This window comes from Besnoitia besnoiti (genome assembly GCF_002563875.1).
Source record: "Besnoitia besnoiti strain Bb-Ger1 chromosome Unknown contig00015, whole genome shotgun sequence".
Lineage (NCBI taxonomy): Eukaryota > Apicomplexa > Conoidasida > Eucoccidiorida > Sarcocystidae > Besnoitia > Besnoitia besnoiti.
In genome coordinates this window covers 1,664,345-1,683,623 of record NW_021703917.1, presented here as the reverse complement: position 1 = coordinate 1,683,623, position 19,279 = coordinate 1,664,345, and the positions used below count along the sequence as shown (strand labels likewise).

Here is a 19,279-nt window from a genome sequence, read left to right as displayed (position 1 = left end):
AACTGCGGCGAACTTCCTTCGGCGTGTAGCTCTGACTTGCGGCCTCGTCTCTCTGCTTCCTCACGAGGGTTCGCCGAGGTGTCTGCTCTATCCAGTTCAGCGTCCTCTCACCACCTTTTTCCTTCTACTCTCCTTTTTCTCTCATCGCGACGTCGTCTCTGCCTGACTGTCGGCTCTGCGTCTCCAGCCCGTCCCCTCGCGGCGCCTGTTGTGGGTGGGCTTCTCTGTTTCCCGCGCGTTCTCTCAAAAAGATGCTGGTCCGCCCGTTGGGGGACTTCCCGTACCTGCTGCGGCAGCGCGTCCAGGCCCTCCGGCACTGGTACCGGAACTCTTCTCTCTTTGCGAAGAACCTGATTTTCGTCTGTCTCGGCGCGGGGGCTGGGTACTTGGCGGGGCGAGTCGAGCGCCACCGCCGCCTCGCGGAGGGCGACCTGAACCGCAGCGTGCAAGTGACCTTCTACTCGCTGCCGCACTCGCCCGCGCTCTCCACTTCCGCGCCGCCTGCGACTTCTTCCTCTTCTTCTTCCCTTGCCGCTGCTCTCCCTCCTGCGGCGGCCGCGACAGCCACGGAGGGTGCGCGTGCGGCTGAGGAGGAGGAGGCGTGGAGAGAGTCGCGCCGGTCGTTCGAGAGCGTCTGGAACCAGAGCGCGCGCGCCGTGCAGCGCCTGCCGGGCTACTCGTGGACGCAGATCTACCGCCTGTCGCCGCAGCAGTCCCACGTCTTCCCGGCGGCGGGCCGTAAGAGCGCCGCCGCCGCAGCGGAGAGACGCGGCATCTTCGGCGCGAAGCGCAGCGACGACGCGCTGGAGAAGCTCGACGGCTGCGGTCGCGCAGAGGAGCCGAGGGAGACGCGCGCGGAGGGTGACGCGCGCGCAGCGCCTGCCGCGCCGCGGCCGCCTGACTACATTCAGCTGAGGCAGTGGTTTGGGGACGTGCGAGAGCTGCAGAAGCGCGACGAAGAGCACGGAAAAAACGGGGGCTTGGCTGCGATGTGCTCCAACACTGAATCCGCCGAGTACGAGATCATCGTGGACGACTCCTTAGTCCGCATCATTCAGTCCTGAGGACGTAAAAATCAGCGACAGCCCGGCGGTGTAGGGCGCAGGAGCGCGACGGAGGAAGGAGCCTGAGCCACTGGAGGGGGGAGGGGCGGGAGAGCGCCAGCAGGCAGCCGCAGCGACAGAGAGTCCACGCCTCGCACAGGAAGCCCTAAACCGTAGTTTAACGAAGCAGCGCGGAGAGAATACACTCGCGGCGCGAAGGCGGTGGAAGTGAGAAAAGAACTGATTCTGGCGGGGAGGCGAGGCGGTGCGTCGTGGCACCGCCTACGTGTGCTTCATAGAGGCCGTTTCCGCCACATTTGTTTCATGCCTTGTATTGTCGTCGTTCTGCCCGCTTCTGAAGCGCCTCTTTAGGTCGTTTTGACTCACGGTTGTGTCTCGTTGGCATGTTTTCGTTTCATCGGCAGTTGAATGCTTGCGTGTCTCACTGCCCTCTCCACGTAAAGCAATGTTTAATTGGTGAGTTATTTTCATTCGTACTTTCGACAGCAGTCTGTAGAGCGTGGTGCGCGATCTCAGCAGCCGACGCCCGCCAGCCAAGACACTCGAAATCGCTGTCACGCCGAAAGATAAATATGTAAAAATATACACACCATGCAGGCACCTGACCACATATAGGCTTTTTATTCGCTCATCCGAAGTTGTCTGCACATGCCCGCATGATTCGAGGTAGCTCAATCTCCCAAGGTGCGGCGAACAGGCGATCACGTGCTACCCTCTGCGAGACTGCCCATACATAGCTCACCCGAAGCACTTGCATATACATATATATACACGCATATATATATATATATATATATGCATATAATCAGTGTGTACGCTGAAGCAGATCTCCCTGGGTCATGAGTTCGAGTTGTCTGTCCTGCTGCGTCCGGGTGGTGTTTCCTGTCTCGTCCGTAACGTGGATGCATCCCCTTTGCGACTTGCGTTCAAAAAGGAGAACAGGAGTCGTGGCATACGACCCTATGCGAATCAGGCGAAGCGGTGTGTCGCGTCTACACAGACTACGAAAGTGCTTCCCGCCACTGAAGTGTATCGTTTCGCGCAGGAGCCTTCCCGCAGGTCGCCCTCTTTCGCTAGCGTCCGAAAAAACTCGGAAGTCGCCTACGCAGCACTTTGGATTTCTCTCCGTATTTCGAATACACTCGCATTTATAGCCCGCACACGAGGCGCCGAATTCAGAGGCCCCTCGCGTGAAGCAAGCGTGCGAAAACGATGTGGCGGAGTGAGATTCGCACAGAATGCTGATCCCGTCGGCGAAGAGCCTCGCACACGAGGGGCACGTGTAACGCGCGAGAGACAAAAAAAACTGGTTGTCCAACATTCGAGGCGCCCTCGATGGTCCTGACCCACCTCGAAGGCGCCTTCTGGAGCCCACAGCTTATCTATCCACTGAATTTTTTCCGTTTTTTGCATCGTGACTCTCAGATCTCGCCTTCAGGGCCCTGTCCGCACACTAGCCACACACTCGACACACGCACTGCCGAAGCGAACGCCTCCCCCTCTGCGCCCTCCGCGTCTTCACTTCTCCGTTTCGAGCCTCTCTCGCCGCAGCTCCTTCGCCTCGTCGGCGCCTGCCCGACAGAGGACGCAGAACTCGCCAAGGCAACGCCGGCAGAGTCCCTCTCCCCTGAGTGTGTGCCTGTGGTGTGTGCGGTCGCTCGCAACGGGGAGACCCCGCCTCGCTTTTCTCGCGGAAAAAAGATATTTATCTTTTTTTGCGCTGTCTTCTCTGTGCCGCCTCATCGCAGCGAAATGCCGCAGAAGACTCCTTTCTCGCTATTTCAGCAAAACTGCGTCTTCGTTCGCGAACCTGGTGGAACGGGTCGGTGTCGTGCAACCCGCACATATGTATCGTTATATCCATAAATATATATATGTACCTATAGGTATGTATATACATGCATTCAACTATCCAGATGTGCTTGTGCATGCCCGCGGGTGCCCGGCTCTCTATAAGATGCACGTAGGGGGTGGGCGGCGAGTGCTTTGGCACATGGAAGGCGAGCGAGGCAGTTCGTCGGCGTAACGAAAGAAACGGAGGGCAAAAAACTGTACACGAGACACGTTTTTTCCTTCGTCTCAGTGACGACGCTGAAGCTCCTCAATCTCCTGAATGACCGTCTCGAGTGGGGGAAGCGTCAGATGCGCGATGCGGCCGTTCCTGAACAGAAAGAAAAAATTCACTCGCCGCTGAGAAGAGAGGCCCGCGCAGAAAGGAGCACGAAAGGGCGACACACACATCTGCTCAGCGCGTTTCCGCCTGGTTTTTTGCGGGAGAAACCGCCGGGAAAGCGTCGACTCAAATCGAACTTACAGCTGCGCCATCTCGTAGACCGCCTTCTGAACAGAGACTGGAAATTCCAGAAAACGCTCAAGAAGATCGCCGTCGAGGAAGCCTTTGCTCGGGACTGTCGCAGAGCCGACCTTCACGCTGTGGAACGCCACGGTGCTGAGATCTAAAGGTTCAACACACGACACAAGCGCGCCGCTGCCGTCGCTGACACACCTCCCATGCGGGTACCTTCGAAGTTTTCTTCTCCCTCTCCTCCATGTATATATATATATATATTTTATATCCATATCTATATATATATATATATAGACACACGTATGTTAATAGCTCTCTCCATGCGTCGTCCTGCAGGTGGGATGTAGTGGCGTTCCTACGACCGTTGCATGCGCGGATGTGCGGCGCCTCGCTCGCCCTCTGCTCGTTTCTGTGTGCCACTTTGCATCGCGCTGGGCGCCTGCCGTCTACCTCTCTGTTGGCGTGATGCCCAATCTCCAGAATCGATTCTCCAACGCATCGATGTCTTCCTCTCTCTCGCTCCCTCGCCACGGTACGCGCCCGACTCAAGCTTCCCCCTCCCCGAGTTCCCCCCTTCCCCCTCCCTCCCTCCGTAGAGCGCCGAGCGCATGGCTCTTTCTTGCGTTTAGGCTGTCTGCCTAACTGTCATTATTTTTCTCTCTCGCGCGCCGTGGCTCGCCTGCCCCTGCCCTTTTCCCCCCTCCCCCTGCGCGTCCGCGCGGGTTTTCTCTGCTCACTGCCGACGTTCTTGGTGGCCTTTGTGACGGCGTCCTGGAGGACGGCGAGTCTCGCAAACGTTTTCTCGTCGCGGATCTGGAGCAAAAGCCCGATGGAGCCCTCGGAGCTGACCCAGAGCTTGGAGTTCCTGCCCACGACGAGCGGCACCCCGCGCGTCTCCTCTCGCCCGTGGCTCGCCCGCGCCGCGCCGCGCCCTCCTCCCTCCGACCCGCCAGGGGCGCCCGCCGCCTCCGCCGCCTCCGCCGCGTCTGCCGCCGGACCGCGGACCCTGGCGGCCTCTGCAGCGCCCCTCCGGCGCGGAGTCGCGACGTAGCGCTCGTGGGTGGGGAAGGGGATGATTTTGTTGATCGACGCGCCCGCGTGGATGTAGGAGACGCCCGACATGCGCACGCACACCGCGCTGCACAAACAGTCGTTCGGCGCGCGGCCGCAAAGACTGCATGCGTCTGCTGAGGGCGGCGGCGCGCGCGTCGCGTCGCCCTCCTCGGACAAAGTCAGCGACGCGCGCTGCAGAAGCCAAATGTTTCGGTCTGCATCCGCCAAGTAGTGCAGATCCGGAGTCACGCACGACACCGCTCTGCGAAAAAAGCAGAAAAAACACGCAAAATCTCTGCAAACATTCCACACTGCAGGTCGCCAACGGCTGCCCTCCCCGGAGGGGCAGGTGACTCCTCTCCCCCAAAAGCGAGCTTGTCTCTTCTCCTCTCGCCGCGAAGGCAGTGAACAACCGACGGCCTCTAAAGGCCTCTCGAAGGCCGAGCCCGCTTGTGCGTCTCGAGGAGAAGCCACACTTCGCACTGCATGTGCGAGGGTTGAAGACAGACAGACACAGACAGAGAGGCAGAGGGAGACTTCTACGCTCACGCGGTTCTCCTGCCTCGACTCCTCACGGTGCGCAGCTGTACGGGGGCGCGGAGACTCTTCCCTGCTCGATCCCACTCGCTTGTGCGTCCTCCGTCTCGTTTTTTCATTGTTCTTGTCCCTCGCGCACCGCGCGCCGTTTCATGGACAGACGACCTTCGAGCTCCCTTCCCACGTCGACTCCCTCAGGCGGTCACGGCGCCTTTTGCTTCTCCGTTCAACACGTGAGTGAAGAGCTCGACTTTTTGCAAGACGTTTTCACTTTTTTATATTCTTCGTACCGCTCGCTCATGACTTACAGCGCCCAGCAGGCGTTCGTATCTCGCGCGATCTCTTTGAAGGCTTTATCTCGCGCGTTGAAGCGCAGCAGCACGGCGGAGGCCACCATGTCGCCGAGGCAGACGACCTCGTCGCGCCTGAACAAAGAGAGAGAGAGGGCATCAGAGGCGAGCGCCCTGACTTCCGTACGGATGCGGCGCCAACGCACGCGAGAAAAGGAAAGGATGGACCCCTCCGCGCTCTGCCTTGCGTGCTTCCCTGCGCGCCCTCGTTTGCAGCTTCTTTGGGGTCGTTTTCCGCGCTCCGGCGCGGCTGTGTCGCGGCGTACCAGGTGTCGACGCTAGAGACGTAGGCGTTCGAAGAGTGGCTGCAGACGAGCTCGAGGTGTCCCTGGAGCATCTCAGCGACTTCGCGCCCTTCCTCGCGCCTGCGCGGTCGCCGCCCTCCGCCCAAATCGGCGTGGAAGCCGCCCTCTCCACCTCGTGCCGGGTCGAAACTCGCTTCAGAGGCTTCACTGCCGCCCCCGACGCGAGACGACGCAAAAGACGCGTCCTGCACCTCCTCGCGGAGGCCAAAGAGACGAACCTGAGGCAGACGTCCGCCCAAACGCAACACTCGCGCCGCGCAAAAATCGAGCGGCCAAACCCATCGTGTGCATGCATCCACGCGCTTGCAACGCGGGGGTGCAGCGCGTCTGGCGGGCGCGCTGCCGGCCTCTGAGGAAGCGGGAAGCTGGCGCCGAGGTCTTCGCGCGCTGGATGCGGAGGAGAGGCCGCCAGGGTCGTGAGGCAGCATGTCCAGCGAAAAGCACCGAGTGTCTGCTTTTTTAAGGATGTTTCACTTACGCGATGATTGCATGCAGCCAGGAGAAGACCCTGGAACGACCGAAGGTGCTGCACGCCGCTCTTGACCTCGTGAATGTGTGCGGCGGGCTTCACCACTAGTATGCCGTCGGCCTGCAAAAATGAAAACTTGGCGATGCAATATTGAGAAATATGCGCCGACCCAACGCTCCGCGAGGGGAATCTCTTGTCTCTCTGTGGCTGTCGACACTCCTTCCCTCCCTCCCCCTACCCTGTCCCCCCGCCCCCCTTCTGTGGTCTTCTTTCCTCGTTAGTTCTCTCTTCGCGCGCGTTGCGGTTCGTGCTTCCGTTTTCGTTCCTCGTCCGCTCTTTGCTCGCCCGTCTGCCTTTCTGTGTGACCTGCAATTCCGCTGCCCTCCCTTCCCCTCTCCCCCCCTCGCTCGTCGCCAAACTCCTGTCTCGCCGCTTTTTCTCTCGGGGACGCTCACCCCGCGGCGCACGTCGAGGAGGATGATAAGGCCTTCTTTGGGCTCGGAGTCGCTGACCACGACCTCGGCAGTCCCCACGCACAGGAGAGATCGCTTCCTCCTTCGTTTCTCGGCTTCCTCCGCGCCGGTGGCCGCTGCGTCTCTGTCGTCGGGCTCGCGATCGCTCTTGGCGGCGCGCCCGCGCGCGCTCGTCGCGGCAGAGACCGCTTTTTTCGCGGTTTTTCTCGAGAGATACGGCGTCGAGACACTCTTCGCCAGCGCCGGGTGCGCAGGATCTAGCGAGGCCACGCAGATGGCAGCCGCGATGTGCTGCGCCGCGGGGATCAGGTAGCAGCCCTCGACGGCGCACGTGAGAGGATCCACGAAGAGCAGACACGAAGGCATCACCAAACCGTCCTGCATGCACCAGACATACACACAGGCGTTCTCACCCCGCCTCTGAATTCGACCCTCGAAAACTTCCTTGCCCACTCTTGTGCTCTGCCTCACTCTCTCGCTTTGTCTTTCTGTCTCCTTCTCTCTTCTCTCTCTTCGCTTCCTTTCTCCCTCTCTTCTCCTCTTCCCTCTTTGTCTCTCGCGGGAGCTTACAGGATGCACCACTTCTCGCGGGCAGGCAAGGACGATGAGGTTTTCCTCCGGCAGGACGCAGAGCGCGTCGACGGTGCGACCGATGGGCAAGGCGCGAACCTGCAGCCGCTGCGCCCGCTCGCGCACGCCGACGCAGAGAAGTGGCGCCGCCTGCGCGGTTTGAGCGGCTTGCGGCGCTGGGGGGTGTGCGCCCGTCGCCCCGCGCGAGAAAGTTCCGCCGGGATCCAGCGCGGCGGCCGCAGACGGGACGTGGATCCAAAGGACGCCGAGCTGCGCGTCTGTGAAGGGCGACGCAAAGTCCGCGAAGGCGCCCACGCCGCAGGAGGGCACCTCCTTGAACTGCAGCTGTCCTGGGGCACACACAGGCACGAAGCGCAGACGCTGATAACTCCTTCCTCCGCGCGGAAGGGAGGAAAACTCTGCGCAGATGCGACGCAGCGCGAACGCCAACACACGCGCGTGCACGCACATGCGCTTGTCTGGGCGCGCGAGTCGAGGAAGCAGCGTGCCGTCCAAGAACCGAAAACGAAACACAACAGAAATTGCCGCACAACGCGAGCACGCCGGGAGAGAACGAGAGAGCTGCTGCCTCCGGGCTTGCGTCGCTCTTCTCGAAAGCCCGACAGGGCACGGCGGTCACAAGCCCCCCGGTGCCCGCGGACTCGTCATCTGGCAGTTTCGATGCGGGAAACCTGCACTGATTCCGGATTCACGATCGGCATCCCTGGAGTCGCGGCACAGCGAGGTCTCCCCTCGGGACCTGGGCTATCGAAGACCTTCTCGAATCGTGTTTCGTGTTGTCTCTCGATGCGCCGACCTCATCGCTGGCGCGCCCTACCCGTCTTGGAGGCGTGGATCAGCGCAGGGCGGTTGCCACTGCAGAAGACGCCCGCCAGATTCCTCTCAGTCAGCCGCTTCACCTCCCAGCAGACGCAGAGACGCTCCACTCCGCCCTGCGGTGCTGGCACCGACGCTGAGGAGGCAGAAGAGGCAGAAGATATGTGCGTGTGCGCCTCGGCGCGGGAGAAGCCGCGGTCTGCGCGTAGTCGCTTGCTCTTCTTGTGGAGCGCGCGCAGCACGTCGCGCCTCTCAGGCAGCGGGAAGAGACGCAGGGGCTCGCTGCCTGCGTGGACGGCCTTACGCTGCGCCAGGCGCACAGAGAAGGCGCGCGAGGTCGCGCGCGAAACCGCGAGAGTCTGTGACACCAAGCGCCCGTCGCTGAGGCCTACAAAGAGCCACGCGCTATCCTCCATCGTGCAGAGAAGGACAGAGGAGACGCGGATACCGATGTCGTCTGCAGAAAGCGAGAAGAAAGAAGCTCACGCGAAAAAATGGGAGGTGAGGGAGAAAGGCCTGCGCAGAGGACGCAACACGAGGCGAAAGGGGCCATACCGGCCGACACCCAACAAGAAGAGAGTAAAAAAGATGGAAGAAAGAACGGCAAAGGAACGCACCACACCGTAGAGAGGAGAGATCCACGTGAGGAAAAACGAGACGTCTTCGAAGGAGAAATTGCAGAGTGAAGTCGGGGCTACGCAGAACGATTCATCCCCTGTCTCACAAAGGGCTCAACCTCGCAGGGTGCACAAAACGCATGCGCAGATGCAAGGATTTGTTCGTGTCACAGCGGCACGTTGTATGCGACGCCCGCACACACACATGCAATTCCCCTAAACTCCATACTACTGACAGCCGCGGGGGATCCACTTGTCTCCACTGGCACGGACCTCCGTAGGCCTCGCAGGAGGCGAGTTCTTTGAGAGAGGGGAGGGCGAGCAGGACGACTTTGCCTTGATCAAAGTCCGCGACGGCGGCGAGGCCTTCGTCGCCCGGTTCGCCGGTGTTTTCGGTGGTGCAGCTCTCTTCTGCGTTGCCGTCCTGCGCCTCAGCCCTCTTGCGCGGCTCCTCGAAGGCCAGCGCGTCGAGCCCGACGGCGTGGAACGCGGCGATCTCTTCGCAGACCTTCCGCACACTCCGTACGCGAGGCGCGACGGCAAGCACTTTGTCCTCTCCCCCCGGCAACAACTCGAGACACGCCACGTAGCCCTGATCCAGCGCGAGCGCGAGGGCATCGCCCCGCCGGTCTCCACGCGCCTCCGCGCACGGAAGGGACACCGAGGCCGCGAAGGAGACTGCCGGCGCCAGCGCAGCCTCTCCCGACGCGGCGTGCAGCGAAAGCGGAGACTCGGCGCCGGGCGAGAAGGCGAGCGAGAACTCAGCGAGGAGTGCAAAGGAGAAGGGATCGATAAAACGCAGCGAAGCGGGAAGAACCTGGGAAGAAGCGGGCAGGAGAAAGCACCGGAGGCACGATGACACATGAAACAGCAAAAAAACTCGAGAGCGAAGTGCAAACGGCCGCTAGCTAAGCCTCTGCACGCCTCTCAACCCCCACGCCCTCCCCCGCCCCGCCCCCCTCACACGAATCCGCATGAGCACTCGCGTAAACCAGGCACAGGCATAGAGGTATATCCTTTTGAGCACGTCAGTTGTGTCGTTTCTGAGTCGTTTCTGTAGACTGTTTTGCTGTTTTCATCCCCGTCCTGCTCCCGTGCCATGTGGTGCCGCGCCCTCAGAAGACAAGCGCAGACGAGGCGACGCGCAGCAACCCGAGCCAAGCCGCGAGATGCCTCTCGCGTGAGCGACGCGCGCGTGTCTCTGTGCGACAGATCGCACTCTGCACGCCGCACGATTCGCCCCTGCACATATGCGCTCAGCAGCAGCAGCGCGGTGTCGTCGTTCAGCGACCTCAGTGCAGATCGCAGACAGATCTTTCAGTCGGCGTTGGCGCAGCGCGTCCACTTGTGGTCTTCAACACACGCACCCCTGCGAATCTCCCGAAGCGCCCCGCCGCGCAAAGGCCGGAATCGACCCGTGGCGCGCGTGTTTGACTCTCTCTCTCGCTCCCTCCCTGAGCCGCTGTCGCAAGGTTTCGTTCTTTTCTGCGCACCTGAAGGATCGCCGGCCGACAGCAGAGAGGCAGGACCTCTGCGTCTCCATTCTCCTCGCTCTCGGCCTTCGTTCTCCGCGACTGGTCCGCGAGGCGCACGATCGCCGCGAGCAGGGTCGTCGCGTCGCGCTTGAAACCGAAGGTCTCTGGAGCCTTCGCCTGGCCGCCAGCCCTGTCTCCGCCGGCGCCCGCATACCCCCCCCCCGCGACCGCCGCGGTTCCACAGACGCGATCGACTTCGGCAAGCACCACCTCCCGCGCGCGCCTCTCGCCCCTGCGGCTACGACGCTCCGAGGCCGCGTCGCCCATGTTGACGTCGAGGGACCCCGGGTGCGCGGCTGAGACAACGAAAAAAGTCGGACACAGACGGCAGAAGAGAAAATTCTGTAGATATCGAGATGCATACAGATGCGGTAAAAACAAGATGCACACATCGCGAATGAAGGCTCGGACCTCGCTCCTTTGCGGCACCTTCCGCGTGGCCGCGGCATCTGCCAGACGGCGCTGCTCGAGGCCACCGAGAAGAGGGTATTTTTCCCTTTCGTATGCTCTTTTTTTCCCGCTCTTTCTCACCTCTCCACTGCTCGTTGCTGTGACAGCTCCTCTCTGCTTTTGCACTCTCTGGTCCCGCTTTTCGCGCTTTGTCTTCTCACCTTTCTCGGCCTCTTCATCTTCGCTCTCGTGCTTCACGCGCCACCCCAGCACCCGCGTCTCGCGGGGGAAAGCGAGGACCGCGAGCGGCCCGCGCGGCGCTGCATGTGGCCGCGCGCTTTTCTCTTCTCGACTCGAGCCGCTGTCCACGCCCCTCGCACGCTTCACTCTGCGCCGAGCGCCCGCGAGGAGGAAGTCGAGAAGAGACAAATCGAGGCTCCACAGGCCCTGTGGAGGCGCCGCGAGAGGAATGCTGCGGCAGGCGGGATGGAGCGCCACGCCGCTTCGAATGAAGCGCAGGGACGTGCTGCGCCCCTGGCCGCAGGCGACAATCAGCTGACAAAAAATCGAAAGTCAAGGAAAAACGGCGGAAATTAACCGAGACGGACATGGAGAAACGGAGAAAGACAGCTTGAAAAGCAAAGGCATGCAGCTCACGCGTCACGGCGAACACAGCCTACGTTCCTCGAAAAAGCTTCCCAACCGAGGTTCAGGTCCACGCGCGAGAATGAATGGCGACAGCGCGCGCGAAGCAACTGCCCCACGAGAAAGGCGACGGGTGCCCCCCCTGTGGTGCGAGACGCCTTCTGCGTGCACACAGCTGCTCACCAGTCTCTGCCCGTGGCCTTCGACATCTGCCGCGCAGCAGTCGATGATCGGCCCCAGGTTGGGGAAGACCTGGAGGAGCTGGAGCCGGCCTGAGAGGTCGAGTCCAGCGGGGTCGCAGGGGTGCTCCAGCTCGGCAGCCTCCGCGCCTCTCCCCCGAGCGGCGCCGGGCCGTCATCCTCACCGTCCCTCCCCCGCGCCGCCTTCCTGCCCGCGAGTCCGCCTCCGTCCTCGCCGCCCGCCTCTCCGTCGAGCGCGGCTTCGGCGCCCCCGAAGTGGGGCCCTTCGAGGTCGCGCTGCAGGGCGCGGACTGAGCGTCCCACGTCGAGAATGCGAAGCAAGAGCGAGTCTGAGGTCGCGGACGCGACAAAGAGGACGCCGTTGCCCAGGTAAGACAAACCCGTCGGCTCTGAGGCTTGCCCTAACCACTCCACGCACATGCGGGTCGCCACCCACGGGGCCGCGCGCGGCGCCGAGGAATTCGCGCAAACTGAGGAGCTACTCGAGGAAGCGGAGCCTGAGAACGGCGAAGACGCACGCACAGAAAAAGAGACACGCAGCGAAAACGCGTGGACGAGAGCTGAAGCGATGTGACAGCGGCCGGAACTCGCGTGCTAAGACATGCGTACAGTCTGTATGCAATGCTGGGTTTTCAAATACACGCGAGACACACACGACTAAAAGCACTTCACACGACAGGCGCGAAAAGCACGAAAACCTTGGATCCAGGGTCAACAAAGCCTCTCAAGATCTAAAAATCCACGAGTCCGAGTTGCCCGTTTCAGGCCCTTTTTCCGCGCGCCTCCATGCGCCGAGATTCAGGGTTTCCTGCGACATGCGACTCCAGCGCGACGCGTGCGTTCAGCTGACCCCCATGGAGGCGCGTCTCCCCTCTCGATGCACTCCATTTTTCTACTTTTGTCGCGGGTAACTCACTCTCTAGCCCCAGCATCCTGCGCCGGTCCACGGTCGCTCCGAGCAGACAGGTCTCGAAGAGAATGAGCATGTAGATTTGCCCCATTACGTCGCCTAAAAGGAAGACTTTGCTTCGCTGCGGCGCTCCAGCGGCGTCGGGCGCGCCTTCCTGCTCGCCGTCGCCGCGCATTTGCTCCACGGCGACGATTTCGTGCAACCCCGGTGGCATGCCGCGGTGCCGCAGAACGACAGGGCCCATGACGCCGCCGTCGAGGCGCGTGGCGCCGAGCGCCGGGATATTCTGGCCGCGAGTATCGAGGGTGCGCGATAACTGGAGATAAAAGATCTCGTCCGAACCTAGAATCAGCAGACACGGCGCGTCCGCTTCCGCCACTCCCTGCGCCTCCGCACCTCGGGCTCGGCGCCCGCGCGAGGCGGAGACGACCGCCGGCGCGAGCAGGCGTGTGCTGCCGTCCTTGACGCGCAGAGGCTGCGGCAGGTAGGGCGAGGTCCACGTGAGCGGCGAAGAGGACTTGGAGGGGTACAAGCAGTCATCGAGAGGCAGACGCACAGCTTTCACTAGTCTCTGCAGACGGTGGAGGCTTCCCGTGGCAGAGGAGACAACGCCGAGTGCCGTTTCAAACAGCACGCAGAGATGCGCAGAGAGGAAGCCGGGCGAGCCCACGGCGCCCGCGTCGCCTGCGGCCGGCGCTCCTGACTCGCATCCGTTCGCGTGCCCGCAGGCGAAGTAGGAGAAGGAGGAGGAAGGCGCTTCGGTCGGAGTCTCGCCTCGGGGAGGGAAGCGGGGCCCTGAACGATGCGAGGCGCCTTCTACGCTGCCTTTTCGGCCGTGGACCTGGGGGCGGAGGCGCGACGAAGCTGTCTGGTAGCTCTCCTCGGGCGGAAGGAAGCACATATCCAGGAGGTTGTGCTCATCGAGACGAAAGAGACGAACCCCCGCGAACAGTGATCCGCCCCGGCTCCGCGACGAGGACGGCGACAGGCCCCTCACACGAGAACCAGAAGCTGGGGAACACGCGACAGCCGCGCTGCTTAGCGGAATGTACTGAAGAAGCGACTCGTACTGGTAGACCGCAATGCAGCGCGTGGCGGAGCAAACGGCCATCAAAGGACCGCCGTCCACGAAGCGCGAGCCGGGCTCCTGAAGACAGAGCGCGCAGCAGCGGAGACGGCAACGTGCAAGTGATGGAGATTCAAGAAAGCAGGACTCCGCACACAAAAGAAGACGCCAGCACCGCCTCTGTGCGCGGAAGATAACGGCGCCGGCGCTGAGAAAGGCGAAATAGGCAAATATTCCAAAAACTGCGTTCCTTTGGGTTCAGGATCGCCCACGGGTCACTTATGCCGAAGAACGGAAGAGGAAAAGGCGTAATGCGCGTGTAATGCATATACAGTCTCTTTCTTCATGGGGAGAGGGAGGTGCTTCTAGTTCTCCAATTCCAACGGTACATGCAGTAGCCACCTGTTTGCTCTTATGCTGAAAAGAGACCGCGGAAGAAAGCCACCAATCGTATGACGGCAATGCTCGGTCAATATGTGACGAAGGAAAAAGATACGTCGCAGCAGCTATGTGGCACAGGAAACTCGTGAAGTCGCCTGTGATTCTTACCTTCAGATCGACACTCTCGAGTGTCACTACAGTTTGTTTCTCTTCGTCGTAACGAAGAAGCAGGAGAATCTGTCGGTCTGTAAGGACGAGGAGGTCCTCCAACTCCCCCGGCGAGCTTCCATCCTGCCTCGAGGTGCGCGAGGCGTCGGTGACGCGAGGAAATGCCGCCATGCAGAAGACATCAGCATACAGAGGAAGGGTGATAGGGTTGAAAGCCTCACCAGATGTCCAAGACGTTTCTTCTTCGCCCTCATTTTCCTCGTCCTCTTCCGCCCCCTCATCGTGCCGCTGCGTGTCGCGATGCGATGTAGTGGCTCCTGCATCGGCCAGCGAGACGGCTTGATTCTGGCGACCAGGTTCCTTGACAGGAGAAGCCTCGCCCATATGCACGTCGGCGTGGCCATCTTCCGCACTGCCGCTCTCCAGAGCAGGAATATCACGCTTGTCCGCGACGGCCGACAGGCCGCGCGCGGGGTTTGTTTTCGGGTGAACGAACACCAAGCTGTTAGGCCGCGCCACCACCAGCGTCCGGGTGTGCGGACACCTGAAGTGCAGCGAAAGGCTGCATCTCGCACATCCAGGGAGCTGAGACGTGACAAAATAACAGAGCGTCGAGGCCGACGGCGGGGACGGCCCGTCTTGAGCCGTTCCCATTTTCCCGCGGAGGCGAATGCGTTGCCCAGGGGGTGTCGGGAGGAAGAAACTCACGCTCCTGTAGCAGAACCCAAAGGGATCTGTTTAGCAGGGAACGCGGCGGAGCAACTCAGTCAGTACACCCGCCGAAAACAAGGTGACCTCCCGGATTTTGCCGCTCCGCTGCGAAAGGATCCGCAGACAGCTCGGGGAGGCACCCGTCAACTTCCACTCCAACCGAACAACGAGTGGAACGACGTACCTAGCTTACATCAGATGTGTGGCTTCATAAAATTCTATACGAAGTGGGAAGGATGCCTTGCAGCAACGTGCCGTACCGAGAGTGCGGGCCGTGCTGAAGAAATCGAGAACTTGCAGCTGTGTATACAGGAAACGACAGTCAAGAAATAAGGACCTGGAGGACACCGAGCAAACAAGCTGACGGCCTCCAAAGTACGAAAAGCCTAGATTGCAGTGCTGGAAACGGGCAGCTTTCACGGTAAAGGGATGAAGAACACGTATAGGCAGTCTATAATTCGGTTCCGATGCTGTCGTCCGTCATCCGCTGGTGTGCTACGGTCCATCCCAAGGCACAATGAGACATGAAAAAGCCGGGAGAAGAACTATCGTCGAAAAATCCTGCCAGAAGATGCAACAATTAAGGGAAAGGAAGACGAACTCTGACAACACGCAGAGGGGAGTCATGAGGCTACCAGCGTTTTTACACACTGCTCTGTTCGCATGCAATTCATGCAGCAAGGACAGACTTTTGTACCTAGAGTGTGGCTGTGGCTGCGATCGGCACATCTCTCAATTACCAGGTGCCTATGGAATTGCCGTAGTCATTGGCATTGTTCCTGAAAAACAGACCTATTTCGGGGCGGTATCTTTTACCAAACAAATCTCTTTTGTGTTCGGCGCATAAAGCGGCGGGAGGGTGATGCCATCGAAACGCTGGCGTTGCAAGCGGCCACACGCGCCCACAAGCGTGCTCCTTTAACTGACACTCACGCAACGGTCATGTTGTGTATAAGAGATACGCGGTTAATGCTTGTGTGGATACGAAGCATGTTAATCCCGCTCTTGTGCAAGAGGTTTTCTGTTGTATGTGAAGGTGACGACAAGGGAGGTACCGGGAGCCGCAGGGAACACTTTGCCTGGAGGGCCGTAGTACCTGTTGGCCTTACCCCGTCCACTCTCAACGGCGCCCGGGCTCAACATGTCAAACCACAGCGTGTGTGACACCGTATGTAGCGTCCGCTTGTAGTCGGCAGGCATATGCATTGCCTTGAAAGGGACACGGCTCTTGGAAATTTGCACAACCTCGAGAGTATGCTTGATTCACGGTTGATCCGATCCTGTGCGCAACAGAAACATGCGTATGGAAGTCGGGGAAGTCTGTTGAAGGCACCGCCTGGCTTTGCGCCGCTGGTACCTCCGCATCACTCGCGCTTAGTCGAGCTGTGTTGGAGCTCACACCCGTCCCAGGCTCTCTTTCAATTCCTCATCCGGTGGTCAGCAAAAGTAAGCGAGTGGGCGCGCACCGGCTTCCAATTCATGTTCCTACACTGCCACCTGGGCTCATCTATTGCAGCGAAACCCATAGCGCAGTAAATGACGCCTTCAGTTTGCATGTCTGTGGCTGCTGGGACACTAGGAGTTCATCAGCGCAAGACACAGCGTGTGCCTGCAAGTGATGCATCACACGCCGAGCAGGAGGCACCGCGAAATAAACGGGCTTGTGAGGAAAAGCACAGTTAAGCAGAACGGTGTGGCGTGGAAACGGTCGAGATGGCACGCTATTGCCGGTCAGCTGTCCTCCCGCGGAGTCAGTTCGGTAACAGTTCTCTACGGAAACGAATTCGATATTCATGCGTTAAAGCTCTAGAAGACTGTCCAACTGTTATCATGCATACACAGCTCAGGCCTGTGATTGCCAGGAGGTGTGACTTGAAGTAAGTTGCAGCTTCAAAGAGAGCTAATGTGGTTTGGGTGCCACTTCTGGCCGGTAACTGTCACAAAAACAAGGATTATTCGAATGCAAATCCCTGTATTTCCTCGCTGGACCACTACGGGCACTGTCACTGGCGTTGTCTACCAGCGCACATGAGGGGGACACACACTGATGGAAGCAACTGGAATGCCCCAGGATGACGAGATCCGGTAGAATACAACAGCGGTCACGTCTCGCTTGGGCCTCACCAGCGGGCTGGGAGTGAGGTCCTGGTATGGGGCAAAGTGGCAGCGTCAGGAGCCGCACGGCGAGGATGGTCGATGGTGAGTAGTAGACCGATTATCTGCCCTTGTCGCAGGGCAATCCTTCGTTGAACGACGGAGCGAAGCGCAGTTGGCGCAGAGACTATGGGCCGCAGAGTACCGGAATAAGAAGATCTCAATCAAGAAAGAATAACGGACAGAAGCTCTCTGAAAACACGCCTTAGTGCGATTGTACCCTACATCTCCAGACATTCCCTCGTCGCTGTTAGCCAAGTTTCTAACTGTGGTACATCGTCCAGAACCTGTGTTCGGTCCGACACGGGAGCCAGTGTCCACACCCAAACCGTGGCTACTCAATCGTCATCGCTCGTATACATAGGCAGCGCGTGAGTGCGTCTAGATTCATGAGTTCAACTGTGTAAGGCATTTCTGGATCTCGCCGAGCCACGCGCCGCGCTCTTACAATCGAAAGAACGGGGAAAGACAATTGAAGAGGGCGACCATTTTCGTATGCGACAGCCAAATGATGCTGAGCGCTTTTCATGGTCCCTCGTCCTCAAGGACGAATTGCGCCCCCCATCGAATGCTCTTGAAAGGCTAAAAGGAACTCTCGTCCCGATTCGCCCGCTACCGGAGTACGCGTCTTCCACGTGCAGCCCAAGGCGGACGGACTCTCCGCCTCGTGGGCAGGGTGCGGAAACAGCAGCGGCAGCCGGAGACGCCACTCGCGTACCCTTGCACGGTGAGACCGGTGAGACGCACAGACAACTATCGTCTCTTAGGGAAGAAGTGGCCCCGCTACGTTCCAGCTAGGCGGGGTGTGTATTCGCCTTTCGAGGAGACGGTGACGCTTCTCTGCGGTGTTGTGCGTACTGTTGCTCTGATTAGATGACTTTCAGCGGTGAGGAGGGTTATGGGTGGACGATTCAGCACGGGACACATTCACGCGAGGTAAAGTTGTGTAGTGGCAAGGTCTCTCCAGATTACTGCACCTTTTCGATGCTAATGCGGAACTTTTTTTGTCTCTACTGTCTCTGTTCATCATGAAAGTTGCTCTAAGGTATGTCGTGTGGTTGTCTGCGTGTACGGGGATCCCCATCCGGGCAGCGGCTGGCGAGGATCTCAAGGTTAACGAGTGCACTCCAGATGGTTCTTTATCGTCGTCTATTTCCCTTGAACTCAGCGAGAAGCAGAAAGTCATCCATTTTTCGTGTCCTTCTTTCGATGGACGACCGCTTGTCCTGGCCCCCAATTCTTCTACAGAAGCGTATACCGTATCGGGAGATCTGTGCTCCGGGGAAGAGGCGGTCCCCTTAGCAGTGGCTTTGCCAACGGCCCGCCACAGGACTATCAAACAAGGGGGAGACGGCGCCACTGAAAAGCTTTCTATTGAAACTCTGCCAACTGATGCAGATAAAAAGATCTGCTTCCGTTGTGCTGATGGTGCCGGACGCGCACTGTGCTCTGTGTTCGTTACCGCTCTCAGATCCGCGCCGCAGCCCCCAAGTAAGCAGAATCGTAACGACCATAAAAGCGAAGAGCAGCTGCTGATCCGATCCAAACCCGCCTGTTTCGCTGATCCGTTATTTGCACACTGGCTTCTTGTGGGGGGTGAATGCAGTCTTCCGCAGAAGCTAGCTCAAATCACGTTGCACGACTTGTGTGCCAGATTCAAACCTGCCGAGAGGGTATGTTGTTGCATTTGCAGCTTCCCAAAAGCAGGCGTACGCTCGCTCGAAGAGTTTGCTCTTTCTTTGTTATTTTCAGACACGTGCGCATCCCCGAGTCGGGCTGTCTGGTTGGATGCAGAGGCCAACAGCGTCCTCACCTTTCACTGCGGATCGCGATACGATAGCTTGGATCCCGTGACTGTGGAAGAGGGAGGCGAGCAATACATCTTTACCAACCGTTTCTGCGATACCCCCAGTACACTTGACAAGGTGTTGCCAGGCGCTTCTATTTCGGAGGTAGCAGAGCCCAGTCCGCCTTACAGCGACGTATGGAAGAGCTTTCAGCTGTCAATCAAAGAGCTCCCCGACAACAGCCAACGAATGCTGTGCTACAAGTGCTTCAATAGGAAAAGTGCGATTGGATGTAGGGTCGTTATTACTGTTTCTCCGGCGAAGCTACCGGCAGCGCCGAGAGAAAGAACTACAGTCACGACTCTTCCACAAACCGTCTCCGCCGCGCCGATTCTCAGCACTTGTGCCGCGATGTACCCACTGGTCTTTACGGCACTATTAGTCGTAACTTGTTAGCATGTTCGCGGAGTGTAGGCTGTCAAACGCCATGGGTGACAGGCGCAGAGCGAACCGTAGGTCCATTCGCTGTCAGAATCAGCTGGAAATTACGGAGCTCCTACCACTCAAACGAAACAAATAATAGACACGCGTGACACACCATATTCCCCGCCAGCTGCTCGACGCCTTTCAATCCTCTCTTCTCTTCCGAGTGACGATGCGTCAGGTTCTCTTTATATAAGGGAACCCGTATCACTGCGCCTCTTTAACAGGTACGTTTTTTTGCATCCCCATGAGTACAGTTTTTTCTG

General features: G+C 59.6%; 2 protein-coding genes across 2 annotated transcripts; one reads left to right on the top strand and one right to left on the bottom strand.

Moving 5' to 3' along the window:
• Positions 1-251: 251 nt before the first annotated feature.
• On the top strand, positions 252-1,064 carry BESB_029440 (uncharacterized protein; the record flags this gene model as incomplete). Its single annotated transcript, XM_029361618.1, has 1 exon — positions 252-1,064. The coding sequence occupies one exon, from the start codon at positions 252-254 to the stop codon at positions 1,062-1,064; it is 813 nt and encodes a 270-aa protein (XP_029215518.1).
• Positions 1,065-3,143: 2,079 nt separating this feature from the next.
• BESB_029430 (uncharacterized protein) lies at positions 3,144-14,532 on the bottom strand (the record flags this gene model as incomplete). The annotated part of the gene is made up of 16 exons (XM_029361617.1): positions 3,144-3,225; positions 3,379-3,520; positions 4,110-4,687; positions 5,271-5,387; positions 5,579-5,835; positions 6,096-6,206; positions 6,542-6,937; positions 7,130-7,479; positions 7,968-8,423; positions 8,857-9,400; positions 10,077-10,414; positions 10,730-11,063; positions 11,337-11,425; positions 11,518-11,850; positions 12,270-13,410; positions 13,879-14,532. The coding sequence occupies 16 exons, from the start codon at positions 14,530-14,532 to the stop codon at positions 3,144-3,146; spliced, it is 5,922 nt and encodes a 1,973-aa protein (XP_029215517.1).
• Between the last annotated feature and the right edge of the window lie 4,747 nt (positions 14,533-19,279).